The 17,997-nt window shown below is 41.6% G+C and overlaps 2 protein-coding genes across 2 annotated transcripts; one reads left to right on the forward strand and one right to left on the reverse strand.

The window, feature by feature from the left end:
• Positions 1–2,386: 2,386 nt before the first annotated feature.
• On the forward strand, positions 2,387–7,368 carry LOC136679382 (sialidase-4-like). Its single transcript, XM_066657880.1, has 4 exons — positions 2,387–2,420; positions 4,994–5,226; positions 5,624–5,879; positions 6,380–7,368. Exons 2-4 carry the CDS (start codon positions 5,023–5,025, stop codon positions 7,237–7,239), a joined length of 1,320 nt encoding a protein of 439 aa, XP_066513977.1. The 5' UTR covers positions 2,387–2,420; positions 4,994–5,022; the 3' UTR covers positions 7,240–7,368.
• Positions 7,369–10,754: 3,386 nt separating this feature from the next.
• Positions 10,755–16,298, reverse strand: LOC136679700 (G-protein coupled receptor 87-like). The gene is made up of 2 exons (XM_066658363.1): positions 16,173–16,298; positions 10,755–12,709 (listed from the first exon to the last, which is right to left on the reverse strand). The coding sequence occupies exon 2, from the start codon at positions 12,705–12,707 to the stop codon at positions 11,676–11,678; it is 1,032 nt and encodes a 343-aa protein (XP_066514460.1). The 5' UTR covers positions 12,708–12,709; positions 16,173–16,298; the 3' UTR covers positions 10,755–11,675.
• Between the last annotated feature and the right edge of the window lie 1,699 nt (positions 16,299–17,997).

Consider the following 17,997-nt stretch of genomic DNA (forward strand, 5'->3'; position numbering starts at 1 on the left):
TAGGCTCTGGACCCCCCGCGACCCTAAATTGGATAAGCGCTTACAGATAATGGATGGATGGATTAAATTAAAGTGAAAATTAATTATATTCTAAAATTCAACTCATCCCAAGAGGATTGAAAAGAGGCTCTTTCATCCATAGAAAGCTGTTCCAATTCCATCAGTTTTAAACACTTGTTCATTTGGCATGGAACATGAAGACATTAGGCTTGTATCACATTCTGCTGTTAAATGTGTTTCTATGGAGATGATAAAAACTGCATAACTTTCTTATCATATGTCATATATCTAGTGGTGGTGTACACAAACCATACGAGTATGGGAGGCCGTCTAGGGCAAATATATGGGAGGCCGTCTAGGGCAAATACACTGAAACACTTGCACACACTACATTGAAACACTTGCGCACACTACATTGAAACACTTGCACACACTATATTGAAACATTTGCACACACTACATTGAAACACTTGCGCACACTATATTGAAACATTTGCACACACTACATTGAAACACTTGCGCACACTATATTGAAACATTTGCACACACTACATTGAAACACTTGCGCACACTACATTGAAACACTTGCGCACACTACATTGAAACACTTGCGCACACTACACTGAAACACTTGCGCACACTACACTGAAACACTTGCGCACACTACACTGAAACACTTGCGCACACTACATTGAAACATTTGCACACACTACATTGAAACACTTGCGCACACTACATTGAAACACTTGCGCACACTACATTGAAACACTTGCGCACACTACACTGAAACACTTGCGCACACTACACTGAAACACTTGCGCACACTACACTGAAACACTTGCGCACACTACACTGAAACACTTGCGCACACTACATTGAAACACTTGCGCACACTACATTGAAACACTTGCGCACACTACACTGAAACACTTGCGCACACTACATTGAAACACTTGCGCATACTACACTGAGACACTTGCACACTTTTCGATCAATTCCAAAAATGGAAGTGATTCTTTGCCAATTAAATCCCAGATTTAGGCAGTGGATAATCTGGTCTGCTGTTAAATCATCCCGTGGGCGACCGGACGTGCCACTGGAAGTTGTTGGAGGAATTATGAGAATATTGTTGCCTTGATGTCTTTGGCCCGGATATTGTTGTAAAATGAGAATTAGACACTGATATAAAGACTCCAAAAGAGTCGTGCATTCTCTCATCACAGGCCCTTCTCTGCGCCCAACTACACGTATGATGGACTGAATGGTTCTTGTGTGGTGCTCCAGTTCAGTGTAGTGTCTGTGTAGCGGGTCATCTTGTATGGATTCCACACAACGCAGGACATCACGCAAAAAATTACGGATATCCTCACTGTTACCAGAAATACGCAATGGCTGATCAAATATGAAAAGACTAATAAAAAATAATAAGAACAAATGTTTGTTTATCTCTGAAAAGACACAGAGCACAGGAATTAGTCATAAAAGATTGTACCCTGTGCTACACAGCTGAGTGCATCTTCTCTCTCTCTCTCTCTCTCTCACACACACACACACACACACGTCATGTTTAATATATATATACGAGTGTATGTGAAGTGTAGTGCAAATGTTTCAGTGTGTACTGTGCACGTGTTTCAGTGTAGTGTGCGCAAGTGTTTCAGTGTAGTGTGCGCAAGTGTTTCAGTGTAGTGTGCGCAAGTGTTTCAGTGTAGTGCGCAAGTGTTTCAATGTAGTGAGCAAATGTTTCAATGTAGTGCGCAAGTGTTTCAATGTAGTGCGCAAGTGTTTCGGTGTGTTGTGCAAGTGTTTCAGTGTAGTGCGCAAGTGTTTCAGTGTATTTGCCCTAGACGGCCTCCCATACTCTCTCACACACACACTCTCTCTCTCTCTCTCTCTTTCTCTCTCGCTTTCTCTCTCACACTCTCTCTCTCTCTCTCTTTCACACACACACTCTCTCTCTCTCTCTGTCTCTCTCTCTCTCTCTCTCTCGCTCGCTCTCTCTCTCTCACTCTCTCTCTCGCGCTCTCTCTCTCTCTCTCTCTCTCTCTCTCTCTCTCTCTCTCGTGCAATACTAAATATGTTTGTGAAGAGATAATTGGTGCACAAACAATGGCTGCTGATAGCTGAATCACTGGTTGCAGTAGTTCTGATGAGTCCAGCTCATTTCTAGGTCAGTGCACAAAATGCGAGCATGACACTGAATGGGCCACTACTTAATGGACAGGGTCAACCAAACCATGCCTTTATTCTTTATTGTGTACATACCCTGTCTCTCCCCCTGTCCCTTCACACGCTCACACCCACCCACACACGCACACACACACACACACACTATTTCACACACTCTCAATGTCACACTCTCAAATATTTGTCAAACTGACAGGAACTGTGTTGAAAACTCTATCCTGCCAGCGCACAGGGTAAGCACTGCATTCTTTCTCCTGTCACAAACTTAAATGCAATTCATAAATGTATGAATTCTCTGTGATAAAATGTATTCTTAGTACTCTGGGTCTGTAAGTGTAGTCACAAATGTATTAATGAAATTATTAATGTCACAGTGGTTTCTTTATGGTAGAGTTGGAATAATAATATTAAATACAGCAAAGTACCCTATTTGACTATTATAACTCTAGGTTATAATAGTTACATTATTCAGAGTATTGAACTACATACTGTACTGAAAAATATCTTTGTAGATCCTGAATAGTTCTGAGTTGTAACTGCAGAATTAATAGTAGATTTTGATTAGTTCACACTGGATCCCACATAATTACTAACTATTTCTAAGCAATTCATTGGAGATACCGATTATGTAATAATGCATGCTTAATAATCCATGATGTTTACTGAAATAGTCTTATTAGTTACCAAGAAATTCACAGTAGTTACCAAGAAATTTAAAGTGGGTACTGAACAGTTCATAATGGTTTTGTAATAATTGATAGTTATCGGATTTACTGATAAATTTATTTATTACTCCTGTCCAAGCATATTTACATTATTTTGACCCAACAAAGGCTCAATGGGGTTCATTTCAATGTCATCAGTCTGAAAGTGAGAAAGAAGACTATAGGCCTGTGTATAATGTAATGACTCAACCATATCAGAGTGGGTCTTACTGACCGGTCAGTTCCCTTTCACTGCTAGAGCTTTTTTTAGAGAATGCTGACCGTGTGTTGTGGCAGCTCTCTCTTTGCTTTGTCATGTCCTCTATGACTGTTTCAGACACATGACCTGCTCTCGCTCTTGCTATGAACACAGGAAAAATGAGGCAGTGTTGTGATGACACTTTGTTGATGAACTTTAGCAATGTGACAGATATAAGGAAGAGCATGAAGGTTGAATCTTTATATATTTATATTTGATTATTTGGATTTGATTTAGATTGATGTGTTACTTCTCCTTTGTTCGGCTCACAAAGCTACTGTTTTATTAGAATACTTAAAAAATGGATACTATATTTGTAGTACTCAAAGTTCATTCATTGTCTGTAACCCTTATCCAGTTCAGGGTCATGGTGGGTCCAGGGCCTACCTGGAATCATTGGGCACAAGGCGGGAATACACCCTGGAGGGGGCGCCAGTCCTTCACAGGGCAACACAGACACACACACATTCACTCACACACTCACACCTACGGAGTTGCCAATCCACCTAGCAACATGTGTTTTTGGACTGTGGGAGGACACCGGCGCACCCGGAGGAAACCCACGCACACACAGGGAGAACACACCACACTCCTCACAGACAGTCACCCAGAGGAAACCCATGCAGACACAGAGAGAACACACCACACTCCTCACAGACAGTCACCCGGAGGAAACCCATGCAGACACAGAGAGAACACACCACACTCCTCACAGACAGTCACCCGGAGGAAACCCACGCAGACACAGAGAGAACACACCACACTCCTCACAGACAGTCACCCGGAGGAAACCCACGCAGACACAGGGAGAACACACCACACTCCTCACAGACAGTCACCCGGAGGAAACCCACACAGACACAGGGAGAACACACCACACTCCTCACAGACAGTCATCCGGAGGAAACCCACGCAGACACAGGGAGAACACACCACACTCCTCACAGACAGTCACCCGGAGGAAACCCACGCAGACACAGGGAGAACACACCACACTCCTCACAGACAGTCACCCGGAGGAAACCCGCGCAGACACAGGGAGGACACACCACACTCCTCACAGACAGTCACCCGGAGGAAACCCACGCAGACACAGGGAGAACACACCACACTCCTCACAGACAGTCACCCGGAGGAAACCCACGCAGACACAGGGAGAACACACCACACTCCTCACAGACAGTCACCCGGAGGAAACCCGCGCAGACACAGAGAGAACACACCACACTCCTCACAGACAGTCACCTCGAGTGGGAATCGGACCCACAACCTCCAGGCCCCTGGAGCTGTGTGACACTACCTGCTGTGCCACGTGCCGCCCCAGTACTCAAAGTTAAAGTAATTTAAAGTTACAGGTAACAACAGAATTGGGAATTGATTTAGTGGAAACATATGGTTTTATTGCTTTACACACAATTAATTTTGTTCTCAAATAAATAGCAGTAACATCAAGCTTGTACCAAAGTACATACAGATATGTTTACAAGCACTTTTGGACCCAGCACAGTGCTGCTGCAGGTGATGTCACTGTCACAGAGCTCCAGGGTTCATGGGTTTTTAGGCCTTGGTTTCATGCCATGATCTGGACTCGCCATGTTCCTGATCCAGATGAAGCAGTTACAAGTGATGAATGAATGACTGTAGGGGAATGAATGAATGACTCATTACCTTAAGGCTAACTTTGAGCAGAGCACATATAATACACTAACAACCTTCCCTATTCAGATCTGGCTTTGTACTCGTTAGGTTAAATTTCCCTAATTTACACTCGTTAAAACCACACCGATCAAGAACCAGATGCCACCTCTGAATCTTTTCACATACAGCTTTAGTGCTTTTTCAGTGTTGTTGACAGATGACCCTTGCCGGACAATGGCTTCTCAGTCCTACTTTCCCGCTCGATCCGTGCTCTTCCGGAAGGAAGCCAATGGAGTGACGTACCGTGTTCCGGCTCTGATCTTTCTGCCGCCTTCCTCTTGTTTTCTGGCCTTTTGTGAGGAGAGACTGAGCCCCTCTGACTCACAGGCCCACCTCCTCGTCCTGCGCAAAGGAAGATTCTACAAGAACTTTGTGGAGGTCTGACACTCTCACACTCACTGCACTATGGAATGAGTATTTTAACAGTTTATAGAAAACAGTTTGGGGACAGCTTTTCTATGTCCCAATATTCACTTAACTTCAGACTAGAGGGGATTTGAGCATTTAATTGCAGCCATAGGGCCTTTAGTGATGTCAGGTACTGAATTTGACGGATTAGTCTTCAAACGTAAATGCAATTCCAACTCATCCCAGAGTTATTAAATGTAGATGCATCACTTTAGAAAACTCAATTCCACTGCTCCACAGACTTTATGATGCTCTAGTCGCCACATTGGCATTGTGACCATAGCTTTACTTTGAAGGCTTTTAAAATCTGTGTGTGTGTGTGAGTGTGTATGTGGGCCTTAACATTTAGATTGACTATCTTCTCTAGTGGGAGGACATGCGAGTCTTAAGCACCGCCTGCCTGAAAGGCCATCGCTCGATGAACCCATGCCCCGTCTATGATGCCTTCACAGGGAGACTCTTCCTCTTCTTCATCGCTGTCCTTGGACACACCACAGAGGCGTATCAGCTGGTGACGGGCAAGAACTTTGCACGGCTCTGCTATGTGTCCAGCGACGACTATGGAGAAACCTGGAGTCCAGCCATTGACCTTACGAAGAAAGTCATAGGAGACACCATCAAAGGTAGGACTTCTGGAGCTGTACAGACACCAAAGCTTAAAGCAAGTTGACCCAGATCTAGAGCTCTAGAGCTTCCTAAAATCACCAGGTCCAATGCCAAGTGATGACTAGAGGATAGAGGGTTAAAAAGCCATCACGCACTGGGCTGTAGAGGAGAGGAACTGTGTTACCTGGGATGATGGAGCATCATCCAATTACTCTGGGATGAGCTGAAGTGGTGTTTGTGGTCCAGGACCAAATCCGCCAACATTTAACCATTAAATTATTACATAAATGTGTCAGTATATAGTCTGAAGTCATACAGCAGGACAAAATAGCACTTACATTTTACATAAATTACATGTGGCTTAAAGGAACACTGTATGGAATTGACTGTAAAAGTCAATTACACTCAGCAACTGTAGGGGGAGCCCAGGACACAAAATCCCAGATCTTATCTGGTCTTTCCTTAAAATGTAACATCAGTGACTAATCAAATTTCTCAACTCACTCTTGCACTGTAGAGTGGGCCACCTTTGCTCTCGGCCCAGGTCACGGGATCCAGCTGAAGTCGGGCCGTCTGCTGATCCCAGCTTACACCTACCACATCGACTGCAAGGAGTGCTTCGGCAAGGTGTGCAAGACCACGCCGCACTCTTTCTGTTTCCATAGTGACACACATGGGAGGGTGTGGTGCTTCGGGGAGGTGGTACCAGGGCCTGAGAGTGTGGAGTGTCAGATGGTGTCTGTGGATGAGGAGGATGGTACTAATGTGCTCTACTGTAATGCCCGCAGTACACTAGGCTGCCGTGTGCAGGCCTTGAGCTTCGACGACGGGGCCGTCTTCCAGGGTGGTCAGCTTGTCCACAAGCTCATGGAGCCCAGGAACGGCTGCCATGGCAGTGTGGTCGGCTTTCCGGCCCCCCTCAACCTTCTCCAGAACTCCCACCTTGGATCACCTTCAGTTCACACATCCATGAAAAACCACTCACCAAACTTTATGACACCAACATGGGTGGTGTATGGACATCCCACCGGCCCTGGTCGTCATGACCTGGGTGTATACCTCAACATCCGTCCCCGGGACCCGGACAGCTGGAGCGGCCCATGGGTTATTTTTGAGGGCCCCAGTGCCTATTCAGATCTGGCATACCTGGAGGTCCAGTCGGTGCCTGGGGCCCCACCGGTCACTGCATTCGCCTGCTTATTTGAGAACGGCACAAGGACGGCCTACGATGAAATTTCCTTCTGCATCTTCACCCTGTTCCAGCTGATTGACAACATTCCTCAAAACAAGCCGCGTCTCACTGTTGCGGACTCATCGATCAAGAAGAGGAAGAGGAGGAAGAAGAGGAGAATGTGTGAGCTCTGCAAAGTTTGCTGATGGGAAGCAAAAGAATTCATGCAACTGCTCAATTCAGAGCTGATAAAGAAGTCCTGTGCTAAAGACAGAGACCAACTTTATGTGTTTCATTTCACGGCAATGTTCATAATTTTAATACAAAAAAAGAAATCACAGTCTGTTTGGACACCTGAAACAGGTCTGGTGTGTTTATGAAGCCCCAGTGTCAGTAAACGGCTAAAAAAATACAAAAACAAAGGGTCTAGTCCATTAAGCTAGGAATTCTCTCTGTGCTCACATTGTTTAGACGTTGCAGAGACCTCCAAATGTTGAAAAGCATGAACCAAGATGAGGACATTGCTCTGCTCCTGCTCCATCTGTGGGTTATAATTATTTATTTTTGCTGTTTCAGATTACTTAAACTGGAACTGATTCTAAGGCTCTAAGACCTCTAACTTAGAGCACGAAAGCAAACACAGATGAGTTTTATAAAACTAAACTGCTCCGGTTACAAATGGGGTTCCTGTGGTAATTCAAACAGTGAATAAAAACTTACAGACGGGTCATGTACAAAACAACCGTCATTTTTTCCTCAAACATAATGTTCCACTTTAAAAATGGCTGAACACTTTGTGTTTTTTACCCATGACTTCTTCTTTTCCCATGTGTCTTCTTTTCAAAAGACTTGATACCAGTTTTTCAAAGACATCTGTGAATATATTTCCATGCCTTTGGTTCGGTCTGTGAGAAGTTGGTATCATTCTTTGGCACCTCTCATGATCTAATATTGATGCTACTGTATAAAGTGCATATAGGCCTTTGAATATGTGGGCCTATACAGTCTGAAATATTAATATAGCAGTTGAGTTATTCTTTGAGATAGTATAATTGCCATATTAACACACACAGATTCTAATGAGATTGATAATGTATTATATATATATATATATATATATATATATATATATATATATATATATATATATATATATATATATATATATATATATATATATATTTTATTTTGGAGGATATCAATATAATGTACATGTAAATGTTATAGTCCAGAACATTGTTAGTATATTAATGTAGTGTCAGGGCTTTTAAGCGAATGCAGAATTACCTGTTTGTCATCTACTGAGGCTGGAATTGAGTAACCCGTCATTTTACATCACATCTTCCCTGATATTTGCTAATGCCACAACCTTGTGCAAGTTCTAGCAAGAAAGAGAACACACCACATGTCACTAATTTCAAATGAGTGATTCAAATTCTCGTAATAACACTCAACCCTGGAATTTGTGGCAAAATGATTTATTCCCTTAGAAACAAAAGCAAAATATTGACAATATCTAATTTTTTTTTGAAAAAGTGCAAACATATGGCATATTGTTATTATTTGTCCTTCTATATTTTATATTTTTACTAAGATATGTTCTTAGTTGGGCGGTGCAGCAGGTAGGTGTCGCAGTCACAGGGGCCTGGAGGTTGTGGGTTTGTTTCCCACTCCGGGCGACTGTCTGTGAAGAGTGTGGTGTGTTCTCCCTGTGTCTGCGTGGGTTTCCTCCGGGTGACTGTCTGTGAGGAGTGTGGTGTGTTCTCCCTGTGTCTGCGTGGGTTTCCTCCGGGTGACTGTCTGTGAGGAGTGTGGTGTGTTCTCCCTGTGTCTGTGTGAGTTTCCTCCGGGTGACTGTCTGTGAGGAGTGTGGTGTGTTCTCCCTGTGTCTGCGTGGGTTTCCTCCAGGTGACTGTCTGTGAGGAGTGTGGTGTGTTCTCTCTGTGTCCGCGTGAGTTTCCTCCGGGTGACTGTCTGTGAGGAGTGTGGTGTGTTCTCCCTGTGTCTGCGTGGGTTTCCTCCGGGTGACTGTCTGTGAGGAGTGTGGTGTGTTCTCCCTGTGTCTGCGTGGGTTTCCTCCGGGTGACTGTCTGTGAGGAGTGTGGTGTGTTCTCCCTGTGTCTGCGTGGGTTTCCTCCGGGTGACTGTCTGTGAGGAGTGTGGTGTGTTCTCCCTGTGTCTGTGTGGGTTTCCTCCGGGTGACTGTCTGTGAGGAGTGTGGTGTGTTCTCCCTGTGTCTGCGTGGGTTTCCTCCGGGTGACTGTCTGTGAGGAGTGTGGTGTGTTCTCCCTGTGTCTGTGTGAGTTTCCTCCGGGTGACTGTCTGTGAGGAGTGTGGTGTGTTCTCCCTGTGTCTGCGTGGGTTTCCTCCAGGTGACTGTCTGTGAGGAGTGTGGTGTGTTCTCTCTGTGTCCGCGTGAGTTTCCTCCGGGTGACTGTCTGTGAGGAGTGTGGTGTGTTCTCCCTGTGTCTGTGTGGGTTTCCTCCGGGTGACTGTCTGTGAGGAGTGTGGTGTGTTCTCCCTGTGTCTGCGTGGGTTTCCTCCGGGTGACTGTCTGTGAGGAGTGTGGTGTGTTCTCCCTGTGTCTGCGTGGGTTTCCTCCGGGTGACTGTCTGTGAGGAGTGTGGTGTGTTCTCCCTGTGTCTGTGTGGGTTTCCTCCGGGTGACTGTCTGTGAGGAGTGTGGTGTGTTCTCCCTGTGTCTGCGTGGGTTTCCTCCGGGTGCTCCGGTTTCCTTCCACAGTCCAAAAAACACACATTGGTAGGTGGATTGGCGGTTCAAAAGTGTACGTAGGTGTGAGTGAATGTGTGTGTGTCTATGTTGCCCTGTGAAGGACTGGCGCCCCCTCCAGGGTGTATTCCAGCCTTGTGCCCAATGATTCCAGGTAGGCTCTGGACCCACCGCAACCCTGAACTGGATAAGGGTTACAGATAATGAATGAACGAATAGATGAATGTTCTTAGTTTTTTTGTGGTTCATTTGTGCTGTATCCTTCCTGTCACTGCACAGCTCAACCTGCTTGGAGGAGAAAACTAAGTGCCATATCTGTTGGCTAGAACTGTCCTGAGTGAGCAGGAGTTTAATTGCATTTCAGCAGAGTTTGGACAACTGCTTAACATTAGCTGAATTCCTGTTGTATGATCACTGCCCTTAAATTCAAAATGTGCTGTTCTGCATTTTCCATTGCATTTTTAGTTTTTTAAAGAAATGTTTGGTGAAGATTGTGTATTTAAGAAATTTAAATATGTTAACTCTTATTATTTGTAAAGATTATTGTTTTTCACTTTTTTTTTTAATCTGTGATGTGTTATCAATATCAGCTCAATGGCATTTAGCCTTGTGTTGTGGTTTCTCTTGGGTCTGGCTTATTTCGCATAAATACTAAATAAAAGGGAACTGTATACATTTATATTTATTTATTTATTTATTATTAACAGATTTGCAGTTTCGATGTGAAAGGGTGTGTTGTAGAGAAATGTGCCACATTTTGTTTCAGTGGTGAATGGAACCAGAGATCACATATATATTAATTTTTTTTTTTTTGGATAAAAACAGCAATATTTCTTGTTTGTTTTAGTCAATTTATTTATTTATTTTTTTGTGGTGAAAAGTACTTTGGATGTTGTTTTTTTGCTGTTATTTTTCTTTTATTTATTTACAGGTAGCAAAATAAGTTAATATTTAACAATATATACTTACACACAATATTTAACAAGACACATAAATATATAAACACTTCCATATTTAAAAGTAGATCAAATATAATTATTATTTATTTGACTTCTGGCCAAATGCAGGTTGTAGTATAAACTCTTGTAAAATATTTACATTTTTTACAAAATATAGACTGCATAATTATTTGTTCCTTCTTTACTAATATATTTATTTTGACCAAATTTCAATCCCCAGTTTTGTTATGGCTTATTCCCGTTCATTAACTAAGCCTCTCTGTATCTCAGACTGATGCAGGGAGGCTAGCTTGTGCTCTGACTATTTTGATGCTCCATCCCATTTATTCAGTCATGGGACAGCTCAGTACCAAGTGTTGCCTGGAATTGCCTTGAGTTAATGGCAGTGACATTGTATTTTAAACTACAAACTACAAACTGAGTGAAGAGAATCTAAAACATTAACATAAAGTAGTGGGTTTTAATGGGATTATTGCCAGTGTTTTCAAAACTTAAGCAACCTAGAAAGAGGAAATGCATTTGTGGGTGGAGCAGAGGAGTCAGCGGTTCTAAAAGAAATTACAAGCAACACAAATGATAAAGAAACACCAGCACGGCCATATGACAGTTCTCTAAAACATTCTGACAAAAAGAAAATAGCATATACACATATATACATATATTACGTAAGACATAGTACCTTACTGCAGTGCCACGGCAAAAAACAAAAAAAAAAATTCAAATAGAAATTTGAAAAATGAGAGATATTGGATTTTTGAGTCACTTTACAAGTAATTAATATAAATATGTGAGATAATTTACACTATATCCAGTATCTCTCATTTTGTTAAATTAAAATGTATGTTCTATATTTTGTTTTGATGTGGCACTGTGACTTTATATATGATTTATATAATAATTACAAACAATTATCCTATTGCAACAGTCTTTTTCATAAAAGATGATACCTCCTACTATGAAGATATTGATGATGATGAATGCTCTTTAAAGCGCATCACTAAATTGGGCTTTTTCCCAGGAATGGAGGAGTAGATGGAAGACTTCTGTCTGAGCGTTTGAATTCCGATCATCCGAGCTAGGATGCTTCTGAAAGACTTGCACATGAAAAAGTAAATAATGGGATCCAGGCACACGTTGCAGGACGACAGTAAGAGCATCACCTTTTTCCCATGGAGCAGCATGTCATGCACCTCCGGAGAGAACAGTTTGTCAGTTTGACTGAGGGTGAACGGGATCCTCCAGATATGGTACGGCACGAAGCATATGAAAAACATCACTGGGACCACCAGAATGTTATGCTCTGACCTGGGCTCCCTCAGTCCTCCCGGTCCCCCTGTGACAAACTGGGCAGAAGAGAGGCGAATGTGCCTGAGGATGGACACGTAGCAGGTCACCAGAGTGATCAGCACTGTCGAGAAAATCACTATGTTGGTGTAGACCACTATTTTATGCCAGTTTAAACCCATCTTAGTTTTTTGACTCATACAGCTCTCTCCCATCGAATATGCTCTGAACAGTATACTATTGGGAACTGAAAGGATCAGCATGGCTAGCCACACCACGACTGCCATGGCTAGGGTGAAGGAGTAGCTGTAGAGGCAGTCCCCACACTTGCCTCCAAATGGTCTCACGATCTTCAGGTAGCGATCCAGAGCCACCAAGCCCAGGAACAGGATGTTGATGTACATGCAGCTGTAGAAGAGCACGGCTGTGTACCTGCAGGACAAGAGAGGAAGCCAAAACGGCTCCATGTTGACCTCTCTGAGGATGGTCACTGGCAGTGTTAAGGTCATCAGCAGGTCTGCTGCCAACATGTTCCTCAGGTATAGCATGAAAGTCCTCTTTTTAGTGCGAATCTGAAAGAAGACCCATGCTGCGAGGGAGTTCAGCAGCAGGCCGAGCACAAACACCAGTGTGAACAGAGAGGCGTAGACCAGTGAGGGCACAGTGGCTGGAGTCGTCAGGTTGGTACTGTTTTCAGCCATCACTGGAAAGAAAAAGTTTACAATTTAGGTTTTATACACTCAAAATAACCACTGAGAAAAGGTATAAAGTAAACTATAAGATGAAGACACATCAGTTCAAATGCCTACCAATGCTTTATTGGAGGAGAACTGACTGCCAGTTTTTAAAATCAGTTAACACCAGCATATACCTTTGTAGCATCAAGTGAATATCAGTGGGCAATGGGCTCAAGCAACTGGATCAGACACAGAGGTACTACTGGAGTTCTTAATGTGCTTAGTGTGGGCTAATTTGAGTTGGTGCTGTTGGGTTGGGGTGTATAGGAAATCATATATATAACCTCACAGGTTCCCGAAAGAACATAATAATAGGTTCCCGAATGAACGTGATCCAAACGTGACAGATGCTAAACAAGCCCAGGTCCTGAACATTGAAAAACAGAGTGAACGGGGGCCAAAAAAAGTATACAGAGCAACAGATTGATGTAATTGTAGAACTACAAAGAGCACCTGTGTGGCCAGTGGAGCTGAGAGAATGAATAATGGGTGTAGAAAATTTCAGTTTACATTAAAATGGACAACATTTTGTCATTTATTTAAAGATGCCAGAATTCATGAGACAATAACATTGTAAATCAATAGCCTTCATATTTGGGTGGAAACAAACAGTTGAGCTCATGGGCTGCTTTCTAATATTTATCTGTTTCCATAAGCCTTGTTGTTTGTGTCTGTCTGTCTTCCAAGGAAACAACGTGTGTTTACATGGATTCATTCAGTTCCATGCCCTTTTAAGGATGTGTTTAAAGTTCTGAATATTTTGCTGATTTATATTTCTCAAACAGATGTGCTGTTATCGGTACGACATACCTCTACTCTTTCAGTCTCAGTGGAGTAGACGGTACAGGGCCGTTTTCCTAAAAGCCTGTAAGTGCTAGACATTTTAGGAAACGGCTGTGAAACATCAACTCCTCTTCATGCATGCATTTGAATTTAGATTTCAGTTTCTGTCTTTTATTTTTGAATTTAATTGATTATCTTACATTATTAAATTGCAAAGACATATTCAGAAATAGAAACAACAGGAACTGCAAATGCAAATGTAAGCCAGCCTACAGACGCCTACCTGATAAGCACAAATATCACATTACCTATTGTCTAAAATAGCTGGCAACAGCAGGCATTCAGCTGTAATGTCATGTTCCCTCTCAATTTTATTGTATAAATCCAGTGGAGACGGGCTTTACCACTCCAGCAAACGCTTATCAATTCGCATACTGATTTTACGCTAATGTGTCACGGAAACACCATTTCATTGTCCTCATGATTCACATATCTTGTGCTGACCTTGCTTGTAACTCTGTATTGAGCAATGTAATTGCTGATTTGTGCTTTATATGCTGCTACATTCATCATAGCACTCCCCACTCTGTGAGAATGTGTGCTCTACTGCATTTTGGCTGAGTGTTTATTGCCCTTGGATTCTTTCACTGAGCTGTAAAAGCACTTACAGTTGACTGGGGCAGGTCTAGTATGGAAGAAGTTTCACAAACAAATTTCATATGATCCATTCTACTGCCCATGTTTGTCTTTGGAGATTGCACGGTTTTGTGTTTGCTTTTGTAAACTTGTTAGCGATAGGTGTGACTGAAAAACAAACCACAAACATTTGGATATACTGTATACATGAATATGGTATGTATATTTGCATCAGGACAGTGCAACGCATTGTTGTCACACATGCATGTTAATACAGAGAATGTCTGGGGTTTAACTGGAAGAGCTCTGTGTGTGAACGCATATACCTGTCAAATTTACCCTGAACTTTAAACTGACCTTATCCTCATAGCCCCCTAGAAAAGACACTGTGTAAAGTCGGAGTGAGCGCATGTGAAAACAGAGCCTCTAATGTCCCGTAGTATCTCCTGCTTCTACTGTATGCTACATGTATAAAAGGAGCACTCCACAAAATCTACTGAACTGGTACTCTGGAGTTTCTTTGGAGTTCATATGTGAAACTAGAGTTCATATGGGCTCTGTTCGCCTCTGTCTTGGTTTGTGCTTCCATGTTATATTGTCTCCATCTGCTTATTTCTTTGTTTACGTTCCCCAAGCGTTTCTCTACTGCTTTGCTAGCCACATGCCATCACGTGTTTTAAAATTCTCCAGGGGTTTAGGTTTGTAATGGTTTATATTTTATTTTTCTACTATTCTTGTTTGTCTTATGTGTTTCTGGCGTCTTATGTTCTAGCTTTTCATGCCCTGTGTCTCCATGTTTCTGGATCTCTCTTTTGTGGTATGTGTTCATGGTTAATTTTGATTTTATACTCATGTTTTCTTGCAGTCAACATGATTTCCTGTTTATGTCATAGTTTAGTTACAATTTTCTGTTCCTAGTCTTCAGTGTTTTTCTGTTTTATTCGATGTATTACTCAGATGATTCTTCGTTCTTATCAATATATAATTCTTGAATTCTTGTCTCTTTTTTTACTTTGATCTTATCTGTTTCTCCATTTGTCCTGATTTCTGTTTATATATATATATGTATATATGTATGTACAATGAGCACTAGTATATAATATATGTATATATATTAGTGCTCATAGTTTTTCTTGTGTGTTTAGCTTTGTTTTACTTCCTAGCTCATGTTATTCTATGTCTGTTTGGTCTGGTTCCTGTTTGTTTTCTTTGTTTATTCGGATTATTAAAAAAAAACCAAACCCTTTCAACTCTGCTCCCTCTTCCAACTTACTACTGTGACACTTTGTTATTCTTTTAACATTCAGTTGCCCTGCAGCTTTTGGAACTTAGCCTGATATCTCAACGACTTATCAGAACATGTTTCCAAATATCTTTAATACCGATAGCTGTGGATGCCAAACGCATGCCAACGTTTTAGGTGGATATTTGTGGTTGCACTGTCATAAAAGGCATTTCTAGTCTCATTATCACTCCGCTGATGGCCTGTTAAGACATGTACACTTACTCCAGGTTGAGCTTAATCAAATCGGAATCTTAGTATTGTGCATTTCCCGAAAATAACTGATAATCTAAAATTATTTATTATTGAGATGTATTATTGTCCTTACTACTACTTACATCCTTGATCCTCGACTGATTGGATGACTAATTAGACATCACTGTGTTATGTCCAGATCTTTCCCCACAGCTCTTCTGATCAAGCATCAACCAGAACTACATTCTCTGGTGTGATGGATCTAGTACTTTATGCTTTAGGGATGACTGAGGATTCTGCACTAATCATCCTCCGAACCATCAAATGCTAACAGCAATATCCTAAGAATTTAAAGCCTTCACAGATGAGCAGAAGCTCTTATGGATAAAATACAGATGAATGCCCGTTTGTCATATCTAATGAATTTGAAAACCTTGTCTTGATATTCCAAGTGCATCCACAACTTCATGTCTGAACATAAATATGATAATAAATATAAAAAATATAATAATAAAGCAATAAAAGAGTCTCACCTTGATGTCTGTGGTGAACTCTGTACTGATGCGTGTCGTGTGGTCCAAGTTAAAGCCAGGAGTGGGAGACTTGTCCCTTGCTTTATTCCCGAGAACACGGTTAGGATGATGACGAAATGTATTTTCTCAGCAGCTGGGGCTCATGCTGTACAGGCACGTCCTGGCTTTCCAGGGAAATGTTTGTGGCTGAAGCCTGTTGCACACTTTAGCTAAGTTGATTTGCCTTGAAAAAACAAAAAGCATCTAGCTCAGCCATGTGATTGTTTTTTCCTTCTTATAATAGGCGGTACTTATAAACTATTCATGTGAAATTATAGTCCGATCCAGTAGATATATTTAATATTTCACATTATGAGATTGCTTTAAGTAGATTATAACATTATTTAACCTATTTCTAGACAACCTGAGCTTTAATACTGTCATGGCAGTATGCCATCAAATCCTCAGCACTGTTATGGTACTATCAGCCCTTCTCTGAACAACATGGGCATTAACTGCAGCTAAAGTGGTTTAGATAAACTACCTACTAATCAATGGATAATTCTCACAGAGGAAAGTCATCCATGTTGTGGTTACTGATGAAACCCCCACACCATGGGAGGTTAACAGTCTGAATGGTCCCTGGAGTCATTACCAAAGAAAACATGACTTTCATTTTTCATGAAAACATGGACTCCAGACAGCACCAATTTCTTCTGTAATTTGACCATCTGAGATGACCGTGGGCTCAGAGACATCATCGGCATTTCCAGTAAGAATTGATGTGTGGCTTTCTCAGAGGTTCAGGTTGCATTTCTTGATTAAATAACTCAGTGACAACAGTTTTTTTGAAGTACTCCCAAGCCCATATTTCTGTAGAAGGACAGTTTCTTACTCAGTGGAATCTGAAGGATCGAAGGTGAAGGTCATTCACAATTTGTGTCCAGCCATACCTTATATGGACTGGTATGTTTCCAGATTTTACAGAATATTTATAATATTAAGTACGGTAGATGATAAAAGACCAAAATCCTTTGCAAAGTTTCATTGTAAAATGTTCTGTTTATATTATTTGCCAAGATGTCTGGCATAAAGTTATGGGCAAGAAACTCCTATTTGCAAAGACAGAGCCTTTTGTGAAAGCTTGTTTTATACCTTTTACATTCACCTGTTTAATGTTTTAAAATAGTGTGACAGGAATTTTCAATTAATTTTCACTCTTATTTATTAATTTACACTCGGTTTCTAGGAAGTTGGGACATTTCTAAAATCTGCTATATAACAATAATCAGTCATTTTTCTAACTCTCTTAAAGCTTTATATTTATTTACAATATTTACAGAGCAAATTGACTGTATTTTGTAAATATTTCTTTTTAAATTACACAATGTCCCAACTTTTTTTGCAATCAATACATTTTTGTTTAGTATTAACATCTGTAAACCGCAAGACAATGCACAATATGCATAACACACGTCACACCAATAAGCCAAAACATTAAAATCAGCACTATGTAGTTCTACAATTACAGACTCTAACCCTGCTGCTCTGTATACATTTGTTTGTGTGCTTTCACCCTGTTCTTCAATGGCAGGTATGTTCAGGTTGTTGGCTAAATGTTAGTGACCACCTGCTCATCAATTACAACTCCTGCTCTTAAGGGAGGGCTTAACACTATCGGAACATTGCTGTGAGGATCAGATAACATTCGGCCGTCCTTTGTGGGAATAAAAGGATATTACAATTGTCCAGTGCTGGGTCCAGGGGGCATTACACCCCACTATCAAACACTTAGCTTTGGGCACCGTGAACCTAGGCTGCTTCAGAGTCTATGAGACTTATGGAG

Source organism: Hoplias malabaricus, chromosome Y, assembly GCF_029633855.1.
Source record: "Hoplias malabaricus isolate fHopMal1 chromosome Y, fHopMal1.hap1, whole genome shotgun sequence".
NCBI lineage: Eukaryota > Metazoa > Chordata > Actinopteri > Characiformes > Erythrinidae > Hoplias > Hoplias malabaricus.

Excerpts from the sequence above, each read along its gene's own strand:
- LOC136679382 (XM_066657880.1), top strand. The coding sequence starts at position 5,023 with ATGGCTTCTCAGTCCTACTTTCCCGCTCGATCCGTGCTCTTCCGGAAG. Across the intron at positions 5,227-5,623 it reads TCTACAAGAACTTTGTGGAG|TGGGAGGACATGCGAGTCTT; the intron begins GTCTGACACTCT and ends TATCTTCTCTAG. Across the intron at positions 5,880-6,379 it reads CATAGGAGACACCATCAAAG|AGTGGGCCACCTTTGCTCTC; the intron begins GTAGGACTTCTG and ends CTTGCACTGTAG.
- LOC136679700 (XM_066658363.1), bottom strand. The coding sequence starts at position 12,707 with ATGGCTGAAAACAGTACCAACCTGACGACTCCAGCCACTGTGCCCTCA.